At 42.0% G+C, this 16,967-nt stretch overlaps 1 protein-coding gene across 1 annotated transcript in view; it reads left to right on the forward strand.

The window, feature by feature from the left end:
* GAS6 (growth arrest specific 6) overlaps positions 1-16,514 on the forward strand; it is a 40,414-nt gene extending 23,900 nt beyond the window's left edge. The window contains exons 7-15 of the mRNA XM_033051507.2: positions 788-913; positions 2,142-2,263; positions 2,376-2,494; positions 2,887-3,076; positions 8,021-8,185; positions 9,674-9,842; positions 11,358-11,530; positions 12,322-12,547; positions 15,931-16,514. Coding sequence (XP_032907398.1) covers positions 788-913; positions 2,142-2,263; positions 2,376-2,494; positions 2,887-3,076; positions 8,021-8,185; positions 9,674-9,842; positions 11,358-11,530; positions 12,322-12,547; positions 15,931-16,082 — 1,442 coding nt within the window. The 3' untranslated portion in view covers positions 16,083-16,514. The remainder of the gene's footprint in view (positions 1-787; positions 914-2,141; positions 2,264-2,375; positions 2,495-2,886; positions 3,077-8,020; positions 8,186-9,673; positions 9,843-11,357; positions 11,531-12,321; positions 12,548-15,930) is intronic.
* Positions 16,515-16,967: the final 453 nt, after the last annotated feature.

Below are 16,967 nucleotides of genomic sequence, written 5' to 3' on the forward strand. Positions count from 1 at the left end.
ACAAAGTATTCAGCCAGTTCATTCATACATGGGAAAATCAACAAGAGTAATGTGTTACTGTAGTTTTAACACATACTAGAAAGCAAAAGTAAATATTAAACTCTTGGTATACTGCAAATGTTTTGTCAACACTGGGACTCTGCAGGGTATTATTTAGCATGTGAGGAAAACAGTCAGGTGTTTTTATGGACTTCCAGTTCCAGTTCATTGCCTGCCCTTATGGCAAAACCCCAGATCTCTCTGGCATGGCTTGTTCTCTGTGAAGAATTGAGCTGTTTCAATGCTCCTTTGCCACTACAGACCAGCAGATTTTGATCTTAGGTTTGTAAATATATGAAAATTTATTGTTTGCCTGTCTGAGGACACAGAACAGAAATCTCTGAAGTGTCACAGGCTGTGTGTTCTTTCAGTGTTTCAGTAAAATTCATGCTGCCACTCCTAAGTTTCTACCTGTTGCATTTTAAACCTGCAGTTTCAGTCCCCCTCTTTGGGGAGAGTGGGGCTTTTTGGTTTTGTGGTATTTGTTTTGTTTTAGAGTTTTTCTCCTGGTTCACTTTGCACTGCTTTTTCCAACAGTGTTTAATGACTTAAGCTAAAAAGACCAACTGATTTTTGAAGCCTGAAGTCACTTCTTATAGCTAGCTAACCCTAAAAGTAGATTCTTAAAGATACTGTTTTTCAGATTTCAAAATCACACAGGGATTTCCTTGCCCTAAGCTCACTCCATGTGAACAGTGAAGTGATTATACTCCTCTGAAGTCATGTTGTTTAATTGCTTGTTTTGCAGACATAGATGAATGCACAGCATCAGCAGACATCTGTGGAGAAGCTCGTTGTAAAAATTTAATAAGCTCATATGAATGTCTTTGTGATGCAGGCTACAAGTACGATGACCTGAGGAAAACTTGTCAGGGTAAGCTCAAGAAATATGTTAGCATTTAATATATAATTTAAATCTGTAGAACCCCAGAAATTTAGTTGCAGGCTTCAGTAAAAGCTTTTTAAATCTCTTTTTTAATCTTGCTTACACACTGGAGTTCTGTTCCCTTTCCCTAGTTGGGAGTAAGTTTGCAGTTTGCGGTCACCTTTGAGTTCATGGAGCTTGCTGTCATCTTTGAGTTCAATGAGTTTGTAGTCATCTTTGATTACTTGGATCAAGCGAGCCAAAGTACTAAGATTTCTTGACATTTCAACAACTGCAAGATCTGGTGAAAGCTCAGGAGCATCTGTGCATGTTGCTGTCTCTCTTCATAGGACAAGAAAAGTTACAAAGCAGTAGCTCTTTTTTCAAAACCTGTCTCGTGGTATTACTCTGAGCTAGGAACTCAATATGTACTGGAACCATGCACAGTTCTGCTGGCTGCACTGCCGCAAGCTTTCTCAACAGAGTAAGCTTTGAAAGTGTTCCAAAACCAGCATTGTTCCCTGCCTTTTGTCTAAGTTAATGTAATGACTCAAATCACACTCCAACCAGTCCTGTTGGATGTTCAGTGTAAAACTCCGCCTGAAGAGATCCCTGTGGGCTGTCACAGTTTGCTTTCCTGCATTTGTCTGTGAAGAAGATGAAACATACCTGAAGAAAGAAAGAAAAGAAAACAGTGAATGAGAAACTCAGGTTTTATATGCAGTCCCTGACTTCAAGGAGCAGGAGCCAGTCAGTACAGGCATAGCAGAAGGGGCCTGAAGGGAGGAAGTCTTGTCTAGAAGTTAAAGCCCAGGGCTCTGCTCCAGCAGACAAGTAGTTGAGCTCTGCTTCCAGCCTTCCCACTGACTTGCTATGTGTCTTTGGGCAGCTGGAATCTGTCTGTGAAAAGTAGATTTCACAGAATAAGCTAAGTTGGAAGGGACCTACAAGGATCCAAGGATAGAGTCCAACTCCCAGCCCTGCATAGCACCATCCCCAAGAGTCACACCAGGTGCCCAAGAGCACTGTCCAAATGCTTCTTGAACTCTGTCAGGCTTGGTGCTGTGACCACTTCACTGGGGAGCCTGTTCCAGTGTCCAACCACCCTCTGGGTGAAAAACCTTTTTTCTCATACCCAACTTAAACCTCCCCTGATACAAGTTCAGGCCATTCCCGCAGTTCTGTCATGTTTAAACAAATTCAGTGGTTTTCGTCTCTCGTTTCTGGTCTTGTGCAGATATAGATGAATGTGAAGAAAAGCTCTGTGAACAGACCTGTGTCAACTCACCAGGGAGTTACACCTGCCATTGTGATGGCAGAGGGGGAGTGAAACTTTCCCAGGACATGAACACATGTGAGGTATGTCAGTGTTGATTGCTGTAACTGCAAACAGACCTTTACTTTACAGCACTCTGATTCTCTTTCTGCTGTGTGAGGAGAACAAGCACTCAGAAATGTGTTTTGATTATAGAACATTATACCATGTGTGCCTTTTGCTGTTGGAAGGAGTATTAAATCCTTGCACCTGGGGAGGATGTTCAGTGGCACTCCTGTTATCAGGCTGCGCTTCAAGAGGAAACAACTGACAAGGTGAGGACAATTTAGGATGACAGTGAAATGCTCTGACTGGCTTTGATGCATGCAAGGGAGTTGTTGCAATAATAATTGACCCTACATTCATTATTGTTTGCTTAGATTATGAAGTCCTGTAAGGATAAACATTATCTAAACCAGTAATTAGGAAAGGCAGTCTTGACCACAGAGCTGTTAGGGTAATTACTGAAATATGGTGTTGTATTCTTTATTCTTGATGGTGTTTTAAAAGCTATATTCCCATCTTAAGGCTTTCAGGAGTGCATTAAAAGCTAGTATGTTTTAACAGAGTTTTAGAGCTGCTAGAATTGATGCTATCTGTATGGAAACTACTCTGTGGTTTTTGAACTCTGCATAACTAATTTATTTCTTGGCACCTGTGCGGTCAGACTTGTGGCTGAGTTCGACTTTAGAACCTTTGATCCTGAAGGTATCCTTTTCTTTGCTGGAGGCCATCGAGACAGCACATGGATAGTGTTGGCTCTGCGCAAGGGACGGCTGGAGCTGCAGCTGAAGTACAACGGCATCGGCCGCGTGACCAGCACCGGGCCGCTCATCAACCACGGCATGTGGCAAACGGTGAGCCCAGACCCCTGCTGCAGCCTCCCTCCCTCTTGGCTTCTGTGGGATGTGCTCATCCAGTGCAGATAGACTTTGTGTTTCTTGGGAAAATGCTTTTCCAACCTGTCTATCCATGCATGCCACTATGTTATACATTCTCAGGTGAGAATGGGGTATATTTCCTGATAAATTGAATTATACTTTATGTCCATTGTAATATGGACTGCATCTCTAATTTGCACAACCAGAGCAACCGCTTGCACTAACAGTGCCTTTGAGATGCAGTAGGGCTAAGGTGACTTCAATTCAAGGAGATGCCCTCTGGGGGAGGGTTGGAAGTGAGTAAGAGGGAAGGAACTCTGTATCTGTTCTTTTAAGAAAGTTTCCAAGTGTGTTTGGTGTGGGGGTGTGTGTGGTTGCTTTTGTTTATTTGTTAATTTGTTTATTCACAGGCCTCTGATTTTCTGACAATTTTCTTATGCTACAATATGCTTTTTATACTGTTTATATACAAACTAGATTGTTTCTCTTGTAAAGATATTGGGGTCTATTATAGAATCATAAAATTCCAAAAAAGGTTGGAAGAGACCTCTAAAATCATCAAATCCACCTGCCAATCCAGCACTACCATTACCCCTAAAGCATCCTTTTATTGATACCATATTCCCAACAACCTCATGAGATTGTAAGGTTTGTAAGGGTCCATGTTTTTCTTGGGACTCTCACAGAACATGGACTGGTGATTTTGGGAGTGTTACGGTTGTTGCCATTTGTGTTAGGATCATGAAAAAAATCCTGCAGTGTGATCTACACTAGATGAGCAGTTTATACATCCTTTCTCACTTCTGCCTTTTGCTCTCCTTTCATTTTTTCTTACTTAATTAGTTATTTTAACTTTTAAGTTTATGTGTTGGAGTTCTTGGGGAGTGGGTGGGAAGTTCTCAGCTAAATCACATATGAGACAAATGCAGATACTGGTAACTGTGCATAATTTTCTGGTTTATATTATTTAGTATATCAAAACTCAAAATTATACATTAAAGAAATAAGCAAGGTGGGAAAAAATTGTTTCTAATTAGTAAATGAAGAAGTCCTTGAATACATTCACTATCAACTACTGACATTTGGTAATGTTTCCAGCAGCTGAGGTGATGTTTGGTTCAGTTCCTTTAATGTCAGGGAAACAATTTTAGATTCCAAATGGAGAACTGTAGAGGTTTAGTGAAGCTGTAGATAAAATGTGTGGCACACTGTATCTTTACATATTAGAGTAGCTTCAAGACAATTCTTACTGAATTTTATAGTAACAGTTGTTCTGCTAATTTGAAATATGATAATTGTAATTGCCTGCAAAGAGAGGGTGGTGACAGAAGTTGTGAAAAGCGGAGTGGATGCCACTGGGGTGACTTGGGAGTCACAAAAATCTGCAGTTACTAAACTAATTATTTTAACACAGAAGCTAACATACTTGTTAAGCACCAGACCTCATTATGGGATAATTACAAACTACCCCATATGAGTTTGAGGGGACACAGCTGAAATATGTTTTCTTACTCCAGGGAGAAAAGGCAGTGTGATAAAAGTGTTATGTTTAGGCAAGAATTAAATGTCTCCTAAAATCTATCAGTGTCAGGGCTTTATCCCCAGGTATCACCCTAAACAAGAAATTGCCTGCCTGAGTGGCTGCAGCAATGGACCCTGTTCATTTTCTGAGGAATTGTGTAAATCCCCCAGAAATCCTTCCCCAAGGCTTTTTGGGACAGTACAGACCAAGCTGTGAGTGCAGTGTGGGGCAGGTGGGCAGGACCCACCTGATGGGGTGGGGGCAGAGGTGTCCCTGCAGCCAGGGGTGCTGCCCTGCATGTGGGCTGAGCAGAGCTGGGCAGCTGCCAGAGGCATAGATAGTATGGCACGAGTGGGAGAGAGAGCATCATGCAGTGCTGGCACAGGAGTGTGTGCCTGGAGCAGGTCACTGGCCATAATTCTGGTCACTGCCTCCCAGAGTGAATCAGTGCAGTGCTGACACTGCCCCAAAGCAGAAGGATTTACCCACAGATGAACAGCAGCAGGAGGAAGGAGTCTTTAGTTTCTTGAGCTCATAGTTTATACCTTTGAGAACCTGGGACCTTGCTTGGTTTGCAGAGGGGCTGTTGATTTCTCCTTTCTCTGCTGTATTTTCCTATCTCTTGCTTTCACCTTAGAGATATTTGGCTCTCTTCTGCTTGACATCTGGTGTCACACAGCTCTAAATGCAATTTAATCTCTATAGCTGAGTGATACAATTATAAATACGTTCCTACATTTTATCCCCTCCCTTATTTCTCCATTTTTCTCTATCTGGCATGGTTTTTAATTTAGGAAATCCCGTTTAAGAATTTCTTTTTACCATCTCCTATTATAAAACATGTAGCCACACATTTCATTTCAATCATGAAGTTGTGTGTACTTTGCAAGCTTACTTTCTACAAAGCACAACCCCAACAATCTTCAGACATCACAGCCCAGGCTCAGGTGCAGTTGTGAGCTTTAGTCTGGACTTCAGTATGCACAGAATCAAGCCCTTAGTTTTGGTTAGCTCTTGACCAGAGGACTTTGGATACTGGAGAGAACTTCATATGCGTTGTGAGAAAATAGCTATTTTACTATTTAACTTCCAGCAGATGGAAAAACAATGAGTATTTAAAAGCAAAATGTGTGAAAAAGCACAAGCAGTGTTCTCATCTCTTGAGCAAAAGTTGCATAATTTAACAGAAATGCGATGGCATTTTCAAATATTCTACAGTATTTCCTCTGATGTTAACCTTCCTAAGATATTTTGAAATGAGCATTGAACCAGCATTGAAAACACAAACAAGCAAACCTCAGGAACCACTTTTTATGTGGTCATTTTTCTGTAATCCAGCTGGATGAAGTGGCACATATGAAATTACGATAGGAGAGGATGCACTCCCTTCTGTTTGTTTTGCATTTCCAAAAACAGTCATCATTTTGTCTTATTTTCGGTGTTCAGTTTAGTACTGCTCTGAGGACATAGTTTGGTTAGCAAAAATAATAACTTACCTGCACAGTTAAATGTCAGGGCTGAAAGTTAAGCAATCACAAGATTGGTATTTAGTTTTAACCCTGTAGCTGACTGCAGGTCTGTCCCTTTTCAGTGCTGTCCACTTGTTTTTCAGCAAACAGAGGACAGCCTGGCTATATGATATGACCTATCCAGGGCATGAATACAAAACACAAAGCTGACTGCCCACATGGCTAACCATTTGGGAACCCTTAGCCATAAGAACTGTCCTCCTGAATGTCCCCAAGCCATGGTGGCTGGCAGCAAGTAGCTTCTCCTCACCACAAGAGTAGGGAATTGGAGCAGGATGCTAACTACTGAAATGGTTTATATGTGATGGGGGTGCACCAGCAGTTAAGCTTTGACTAAGAAGCAGGAGCTTAAACAGCCAGAGGGCATTGTAAAGTAGGCAGAATGTAATTTCCTAAACTGGAACCTGTTGAGCATTCCCACAGGGATTGACCCCTTCTCTTATGGAAGTTTTCAGTGATTTGGGTTTGCTTGTATTAAAGATCAGATGCAGCTAAGAGCTCAGGGGTTTTTTAATATTTTTTATGTTATTACTTGCTATACAATTGATTAAAATTTCAGAAGGCCCTGCATTCTGGTGGCCCTGTAAGTAGCAGTATCTCTTCACAGTGTGGGCACTGCTGCTGTTGGCATTTTCCAATTCCTGTTAGCTCTGTGTCTGCCCACTGTCTGTGCCAGCAGCAGGGAGATGGTCTGTGACAGCTCCTTGTGACACTCCACAGCTCGGAGCATTAGGGCAGTGGTGACCACAACACTGAGCAGAGGTGTTTGTGTGAGTTTTTGGCTACATGGCCTGTGTAACTCAGCCAGTTGGGCTGCCAGGACCTGTGGGCTTATGTTCCCACACACTGAATGGGCTTTGCAGCCATCCAACACCCAAAAAAAGCCTGTTTGAGACTGGCTCGTGTGTCTCCATGGAATGCAGTCTGGAGATGTAGGTGCTATTTTAAACAAGCAAGCTGCAGACAAATAAACTCATGTCCTGTAGGATGCGGCACAGAGCAACACAAGTGTTGTAGCAATATAAACCAGATTGTACTGGAATCCACAAGAGAAGAAAAAAGGTTCATGAGAGGAGGAAAGTCTGTGAATTATCTTTTCAACTATCAGATTCACTTTATCTTCATTACTGAAGACTGCAATCCAAAGGGAGTGCCCAGGTATAAACCTGCTCAACCCTGTCCTCCTTTATGTTACAGCCACAGAGTAAGAGCTCAGAATGGCTGATAAGAGCAATTTTGGGACAATAGTCAAAATGCAGAGAGAAAGATGCTCAGGACTGAGCCTGCTAGCAGGGAGAGGGAAGAACATGTCTAAACATCCTCTGAAATAGATAAATGGTTCTGTACAGCAGCTCACTGATGGAAGCAGCATCTGGGTGTCCGGGAACAGAGCTGCACAGATGAAGAGTGAGTAGGTGGAGTATCTGTCATAGAGTGGGAAGAAGATTATGAAAGAGGTGTGTTCCTTTCTTCTTCTCTACAGGAAGATTGGGATTGTCTTCTGCTACAGCCACAGAACACCTGTTGGTAGCAGGCAGCAGGATCTCAGCTGCTGTTCAGCAGTCTGGTGCATCAGCTCTGGGCTTCACCTTCTCTCCCTCCACAGAAGCTTTACAGTGCTTCTCTGTGCAGTCTGTGGTCATAACCAAAATGATGAATTTGTAAAAAAAAATTTCTTTACCATTAAGGGTAATCACAGACTGCTTTCTAGAGTAGATTTATGTATCAAGATGGTGTGTGACCTAAAAGGTGAAAAAAGAAGCTTGGGGACTGCAAATATTTCTTTGTCTTGGGGATATCTCTGGGGTCTGCCCTGTAGCTGAGTTCTTTTCATACTGAATTATTCAATTTGTAATTTTACTTTTTCAGATCTCTGTTGAGGAACTCGAAAGAAATTTGATTATAAAGGTCAACAGGGATGCAGTTATGAAAATAGCTGTCTCAGGGGACCTGTTTACACTAGACAAGGGAGTATATCAGCTGAATTTGACAGTAGGAGGAATTCCTTTCAAAACAAAGGACCTTATTCTACCAGTAAGTATAGCATTATAACTTGTGTTCCTTTGCATGCCTGAAGGGCTTGATTTCATCTTCTCCTGGGGTAATATAAGTCCTTCCTGAGAGCAGTTCAACCTGCCCTGAAACAGGTGGAATTATCACCTTCTGGGTACAGCTTTCTGTCCATTGACTATAGCAGGAGCCTAAGGCAGCAGCAAAGCAGCAAAGTTGAGACTCCAGATTTTTTCACTGGCAAGTTTGGGTGAGATGTATCCCACCTGCAGAGTTAGGGCACAACAAAACTGGAGCACATGCCAAAATTCACAGTGCTGGCTTGGAGGGCACGAGTGGCCCAGGGGAGGGGTGGGTGGGCACACTGCTGTGGGAGAGTGCCACTGTGCCTGCTAAGCCTGGAACCAAAGTCAGGACCAAACAAAAACAAACCAAAGTTTCTTCGTCATGTGTAACATATCACAATTTGCTGCATGTGTTTGCTGTGTCAGTATAGTGAGACCCAACGAAAAACAGAAGCTTATTTTTCTTTATTTCCTCCTCATTGAAGTAGATACAGCATATGAATAAAAGTTAAAGCTGTCCTTGGGTGAGATTGGATGATTGCTGTGTATCTGCTCAGGCTGGTTTGAATGCCCACCACAAGCAGAGTTGGCACCTTGAAACCCAAATTTGCACCTCTTTGTTCCTAAATGAGGTGACAAGCTTGTGGCTTTGTGACTGGCAGCAACTGAGCCTCACAGCTCCTGTGCCTCACAAGAAGTCATTCAGGGCCACTGCATGTCAGAGACAGTAAGCTCAGGGTGTAGTCAGAATCTAGGATTGAGAGCCAGAAACTCCTCAGGTTTTTATCCTGGCTCAGGCACTTAATTCTCTCCCTCCTTCAGTTAATTGGGAGTAGTGGTGCTGATTTAGAAGCTTTGCAAGGAGCCTTCTCTTTACACATAGACTCACATTTGAATGCTGACATTAGGTACAGGATAGCCTAACTAAAAGCTGGAAAGAATAAGGTGTGTACAGAGATGTGTGCTGCTCTTGTGGTGCAGGAACCCCTTCTTGAGCCAGAACCCAAAACCTATACTGTGATCAGCTCCAATGTCTGTCTTTGTAATGCAGGCTGTTCGCAATGAAAAAAAAGGATTGAGATTTTCAGCCTTAAATTACCCTCCAGCATTTGCAATGCAGAATAACAGAGCTTTGGCTGCAGAGCTGTAGAAATAAGTTGTACTAATGATGGGCAACACATAGAGGAACTTACAGAATCAATACAACCAAATCAGCACCTGCACTAGCTAGTACCTTTCTGGCCTGTGGAGACAAGCTGAGTTGAGGGGAATTTCCTGGGGAAATACTGACCACTCGCTTGGGTTGCAGGATTGGGGTTGCATGTGCATAACACATCAAAATTATTTCTTCTGTTTAGTATCATTATAAAATTTACTATTCCTTTGCACACAATTCCTCTTCACTGAACAATAGTTTGAGGCATAAGATACTGCTTTATCTTCCTAGATAAACCCTCGTCTGGATGGTTGCATGCGGGCGTGGAACTGGCTGAATGGGGAGGACACCTCTATCCAAGAGACCATAAAGATGAATGAAAAGATGCAGTGCTTTGCTGTAGCAGGACGAGGCTCTTTCTATCCTGGCCGAGGTTTTGCTGTGTTTAATCTTACTTACAGTAAGTAGGCTGGGATTTTTTTATTTCTGACCTGTTGTCCTGCCATTAACCATACCTGGTTAATAAACAGTGTAAAACTTAGATGTATGCCAGACTCACTGTTGATTGACGCAGAAAAGACTAAATTTGTGGTCCTTAGTGAAGGAAGGCCTATATATGATAGTTTGAACCAGTACAAATATACCCAGCATGGATTAGGTGGTTTCTGTGTAGCTCCAGTAACATACTTCACACCCAGACTGGCTCCAGCTCATCCTCAGCCTTAGAGGCTTTACATCTCTCTGTCAGCAGCTTAGGTGCTTCCAGTCCTTACCATTGTATTCTGCTTAATAGCTTGTTTTCTACAAGCCATGTTGCTGTATCTTGAAGTTATGATAGACAGAAAAATTAATACTATTATCTTGGATTAACTTTTAATCATGGGGTGTTGTTACTTACACTTGGGACAAATGCACTAAGCGTACCTCAGATAGAAGCCAATTAAATTGGCATACAGTAATAACAGGTGTCAAATCAAACTTGTCCATACTAATGTAGTACTCGCAAACCCTTTTATTGTTCTAGATTATTGTTTGCTTATGTGTGTAATCAGCTATCAGTATTTCTGAACCCACACAAATGCTGACCATCTACTTCAGTGTGGTGTGTAAGTCCTGCTCTGCAGGAGCCATCTGTTCAGTGTTATGTGGATTTTCCTGCTCTGCCATGGTAAATTAGGGAGTAACAGGTGTCTGTTATATTACTGAGCACATGGATTCAAGAGTTCCAAAGCAAAGACAAGGCAGCATCTAAAGTGCAGGTGAAGTGCCTATCTCTTTTTTTTTCCTTTGCAGTGGTAAGCTTTATAAAGAATGAATTGTATTTCAAGATGTGGTGAAGTAGCAAAGCTAAAACTCCTGTGAAGGGAGGTTGCAGGAGCAGGATTGAGATCTTTCTTTGCAGCCTTCATTACCTTAAATTATAAGGGCACTGAGGCAATAAGAAGATACCAGAAAGTTTAATTCAGGGTTCAACAGGTGAAATAAAACATGCCACACTTCTGAGAGATTGGTGTTCAGGAGGAGTTTGAGTAGGTGATGAATGTAGTATGCTTATACAATTTCTGAGTTTAATACAGGCTTTCCTAGAAATGTTTCCTGTGTGTCAAATTTCTACTTATATTTCTCAATGATCTTTGAGCAGACTGGTTCAAAAATTGGTTTTTGATTGACTAATCTTGCAGCAGTTCTTTGAATGTGTCAGATTGGCAGCCATGGGAATTTGACTAACTCTTTGTGATAAAAAAGCTTAATTTTATCATTTGACATTCTGAAAAGCAGCAGAATGCATAAGGCAACAAGAGGAATCAGATGCCATTTTCTTGTCCAATTTTTTGCTCAAGTGCTTTGGAATTATTTTTTTTTAATAAAAAACGTGGCAGTCCCTCAAGATGCTCATCTCCTATACTCTTTTCCAGGGAGAAATTTAATAGCTTACCCATTTGACACATTGTCCTATGAATTTCTTTTTCTGCAGTTCAACTTTCTTCTGGAAATGAAACCAAGAAAAACTGGGAAATAGAAGTAAATGCTGTAATTCAACCAGCAACAGATACTGGTGTGCTGTTTGCCCTAGTTACAGAAGAAGCATCTGTTCCTTTATCCCTATCTCTGATTGACTATCACTCCACAAAGAAACTGAAACAACAGGTACAAACAAGTATTTTTGTAGGGAAGTTTCCTTGCTGTTTCCAGGTAACTGGAAGTCAGTTTCAGAAACAGTTGTCAGGTTTGGTGCCTGCCTCATTATTTGTCCCACCTGTTCAGAGCATGGTCTGAAACAACAGTGCTTGCCTGAAGTTCTGCCTCTTACAGGTGTGTGTCAGATGCTAACAGGGACCTCTTGGCAAATGTGGCCTAGGTAAAAGACAGAACTGCTCTATTGAATGCAGGCATGGTTTTTTTTCTGCCACAGAAACTGTTTAGTGGCATAAAGCAGGGATTTCCATTCTCACTGATCAGTATCAAAGTAGCCAGGAGACAGGCTTTAGGTATGGGAAAGGTGCTGGGACAGGCCAGTTATGGAGGAGTGCTGAAGCTACTATTGAATGGCATTCATAACAAAGCATTTTGGCATATTCCTATTCTGGCATTCCACAAAGAAGGATTTCACTAAATCCCATGAGCCAATTTTCATTTCTAGTACAGCAGGTCCAGTCAGTTTGGTTCCAGTGCAATAGAATGGTTTCTGCAAGACCCACTGAGAACTCTCTCTGAGAAAACATGGTTCCAAGAATTAGTCCCACTGGTTCATTGGTTTTTCACCTATGCATATGAGCTCAGAACACAATCAGCAATAGTAATAAGCCTAATTCGCTGGAGGCTCTGCAAAATATTTGTAATGGAGAGCACATTGGGCTCATCCTGGTAGTGGGTAAGTGTAGTTAGGTATTTTTCTGCTCACTGCCTGTTTTTCTTTCTCTCTTTCTCCTGCTGTTCAGTTTATCATCGTGGCCTTGGAGAACACAGTTGTGTCCAGACTGGCAGTAAATCTCTGTGATAAGAAGGAGCACTCTGTAGACATCCTCCTCAAGAAAGATCACTTATCCCTGAGGGTAGATGGGGTGGCAGGAGAGAGTGAACTAAGCATCTCTGAGCTGGAGGAGAGTCTGTCCATCCTGGAGAGCTCTTTGCAGTCAACGAAGACATACGTGGGAGGATTGCCAGGTGAGCCTCCAGTTTTGTACCAAGAACCACAGACTTCCAACTCGCCTTGCTGAGCTGGGAGTCAGGAAAACTGTTTCTGTTCAAACTGTGAGACTCCTCTGTTTCTGCTTGAGCAGGCTTTGTCTGCAATGCTGGCACATAATGGATCTGCACTTTCCCTGAATTATTGTCCTTCTGAGGGCAGCTGGAGGCAAAAATAGAAAGAGGAGATTTTGCTTGTTCAACAATAGGAATGATTTAATCTGAAGAGTTGCTGTGAACTGGGTTATCTGAAACCTGGTAGAATCCATAGGAGCTGGACTGCACGCTCCAGCTGCTTCATTTATGTAGTGAACCCATGGGAGCACTTCTTGAGGGGAGTACTGGGGCCTCAAGTTGCTTTGCCTGAACCTTGGGAAGCCCAGTGTGGTGATTCTCCATGGCTGATGCTCGCTTTGAACGGATCACGACACAGATAACTGACTGCCCCCCAGGAGAGGGCATGCAGGGCAAACCAAGGGGTTAGCACCATTTATAATTTATCTGGCTTTTCAGCAGGGTTTCTTCTGGGAGGTCAGTTTGTGCCTCTCTTCAGAACCTGCAAGATCAAACTTTCATCTGAATCGTGAATTTTGGCCAAGTTTGGGAGTTTGTTTCTTGTTCTGCCTGAACAGGTTTATCAGTCCCTTCTGCTGAGGAATGCTATTAAAGGAACACTTATGTCTCTGGTGCACATGATGCTAGCAGCTAAGCAAAATCTTGCCCGTACTTGCCCAAACAAGGGAGGGGTACAAATGTTGGCCTCTTGTAAGGTGCTGAAGCAGTCAGGCTGGAACAGGGTGGCTGAGGTGCCACATGTGCTAGGACACACAGTGAGGCTGTCCCCACCATGAGCAAGAGTTTACAGAGGTTTTATGCTGATGAAGCAAATGGCTCTCAGTCACACCTGAAAGGTGGAGGCCACATACTCTGGGACATTTCACACAGTGGCAGGAACAAGGCTGAAATCCCAAATGTGGCCTTTTCTACTCTCACATTGAATTATCTAAGCTGACCATTTCACAGGCAAGAGAGGTTGCCTGCTTTCTTTTAAGCTGCGCTCAGATGCACAGCAGAGACTTCCACAGCTCAGCAAATCATCCCATGCTGTCACTGTCCCAACTGGTTTGCTTAGACTACCTGTGCTGGGTGCAGCACTGGTTTTAATTTGCCAGAACTAAGTGTGAGAGTTGCCATGGCTGTGGCAGCTCAGACTCAGCTGGCTGCTGTAGGTTTAGCTACTATCCGCCCTTTGATCTGTTGTGCTTAGCAACAGGAATTTCTGCCAGCACTCTGCTTTTGCCATTGAGAGGAACCTAGTGCTTGTGTGAGAAACCCTGTCATTTGCCAAATAAGTAAACATTTCAGCACTTCAGTTGAATTTATCACCTTGGGTTAAGTAACAATACTGAATGGTCAGATCTAAGTGAGCTTGGCTCATTCAGATTTGAAAACATTACGTAGTTTTGGTTTTTCCATGCTTTGATACCCTGTGGAAAGAACAGTATAGTGGTCAAACTTCATGTCTCTATTCCATTTGCCACAAATAAAGAAAGGATTCTGGATCCAAATGTGTAGTAAGTCTGATCCTAAGCACAGCTAATGTTTCAGATGTGGAAGAAATACTAGTTAGAGTTTCAACAGATAAGAGGAAACACATAGATATTTATTACATTTTCTAGAGGCTTTTCAGTTCTGGTAAATCCTAAATTATGTAATTTATGGGATGCATAGGTGGTTTTTCAGAAAATATACATTCCACCAGGTGAAGGAACATTTAAACTGGGCTTCCAAATCTTAACATGGCCCCATTTTGGACAGATCAATTTCTAGTCATAACAGAAAATGAAATATTTAATGTCATTTACAACTACAACACAAAAAGAAATATTTTTTAAAAAATCTTTTACAAATCCATCAGAAAGCCCACATTGTCTTTCAGTCAGCCCTGTGGCACATGTAATAACAATCTGCCTAACTCCTTAGATGTGTCTTTAAGCTGTTAAGTCATAACTTACAACTCCTTCTGACTCAAAATTTAGTTTACCTTCGTGTGAGGTATTACAACAGAGATGCTGCATTCCTTTAAGCAGACTTTGCAGATAAATTTTGGTAAATGGGGAGGAATGGGAAATAGATAACATCATTAATTAAAGCAACTACCAAGCAATGGTACTTCTCCCCCAGGAAGCTGGAGAGATTTGTAGTATTTCTTTGTGGCTTGAAGATCTCCCACAAATGTTCTTTCTCCCACTCAGTCCCAGATTCTGTCTGAGCTATGTCTGATCATATCAGCCCTGCATATCTCCAGGCAGAACGCTTTAAATTTCATATAATCCTGGGTCAACAGGACAACCTATTGTTCAAGTTGTCCTTGCTTCGATGTAAAGATAAGTGATTTATTTAGTTACCTGAATGACCGTGAAGTTAAATATTCTTTGAGACGTTCATTATTTTCCATTGCACAACCAATTTGATTGGCTCAGCTTTGGGTTGTAAATAAACCAATGACCTTTGGGGAAAGGTAGAGGACAGAACTCATGTAGATTTTTCTTGTTACTGTTACTTGTTACTGTGTGGGGTTTTTGTTTACAGTCAGTGTGTACATGATATTACAGAAGTTAATAGTTAGATTGACTAATTTCCTCTAGTCTATTGGATTGTACTTAGTGTCTTCTTCCTTGCCATCTGTTTTCTGCCCTGGTAAACTGATTAAAAGAACGTCACTGTGAATCTCCACAGTAAAAATTAGTCTCATTAGCCTGACCAATTCAACTGAGGCATTCCAGCACCTTTCTGATGAAAGCCAGCAACCTACCTGTGGTCGTGCACAGCAAAATTGTGGTAAAGATGAGTCCAGCAAATAGCAGAGGTGGCATATGGGAAGTGCTTCTGTCATAAATTTCTTCCTATAATCTTTTGGAAGCCATTTTGAAGAGAAAAAGCATTAGAGGCAGGTCTAACATCTCCACCAATAACAAAGGAGAGGGTTCAGAGATTGAGGGGGGGGAAACATGGGGCTGGAAAGCATGTTGTGAGCATGTTGTGCCACTGCAGTGAAGTCTTGCTGCTGTGCAGCACAAGGTCTCATGGTTTCATCAGGTCTGGAGGCCTTGCAGAGACACAGAGCAGCTGAGGAAGGGTTCAGCCTGGGAGAAGGGCTTTTGTGCACCAGAACAGATGGTGTTTTCCTCACGCCTGGGATTGTGCTCTTGCCTTCTGGCGAGAGGGCAGGGGGAGGTAGAAACCCCAGCATGGAAAGAGGTGAGCTTGAATTCATTGAAGTGAGAGCCATCTGAGCCGAGGCAGGGCAGGTATTTATATAAAAGCAGCTGTCAGAGATATTTATCTCCCCTTTCCGACAGACGTTCCTGTCACTTCCACTCCGGTCACCGCATCCTACCACGGCTGCATGACCCTCAAGCTGAACAACACAGCACTGGACTTGGATGAGGCTCTCTACAAGCACAGTGACATCACCTCACATTCCTGTCCTCCAATCCAGGAGGATCAGTAGGTACCACTGCAATGCGAAAGTTTTATACTCAGAAACTTTCAGTGCTTTTCTTTTTTTAAAAAGATATAAATTATTCCGATCTACCGCACTGCGTGTATAGTTTCTCTTAAACACTGAAGTTACGTAGAAGCTACTGATCCTTATGTCAGATTGATTATTGAAATACTCTTTGCTTTGAGGTTTAAAGGTTGTAATATATTTGTAAATAGTTCAGAAGACTAATATTAAATAAGTCAAAAGTACAGAATATACTGAAAGTGAATACTACCTTTAGACTGTAAGGGACAGTTTCATCAGTAATGTGGGAAACCTGGTAATATATGAGTGTGGACTGGAAGAAAAATAATAATTCTGTGTTATTTTTTATTACCAAACACTGCTTTCTGATTTGCAAAATATGAGAGAATAAAATATTTACATACAAGTTTTTAATTTACCTGTACTGAGATTATTCTGCATTCTGGTATTTGGAAACAATAACTCAGACTGTGCCTGATGTGGAGGTTACACTGGGGGAGGGGAATGGCTGCTTTTTTGATTTGGAATTTTTTTCTTCTTTGGAGGTTGGGGGTTTATATGCTTACATCAATATTTCATACCTTCTCAGCTGCAGAGCAAATGGTGGCTGCTATTCTTATTGCTAGAGTTTCTCTTTCTGGTACCACAGAAAGAAGATTCAGTTGTGACCTTTAGAAAAACTCTTGGTCAACAGAAAATGGAAAATGAAGTTGGGTCAGCAGGAAACATTTAGACATTTTAGAAAAGACTCAATAAGTTGAAAGCCATACGGCTTTTATGTCTATAGCTGCTGGAGTAAATGATGAGGTGTTGAGAATTGGAGAATATTATCTGGTGATGACATATTTTTGCTGCTGCATTTTTAGG

This window comes from Catharus ustulatus, chromosome 2 (genome assembly GCF_009819885.2).
Source record: "Catharus ustulatus isolate bCatUst1 chromosome 2, bCatUst1.pri.v2, whole genome shotgun sequence".
Taxonomy (NCBI): Eukaryota; Metazoa; Chordata; class Aves; order Passeriformes; family Turdidae; genus Catharus; species Catharus ustulatus.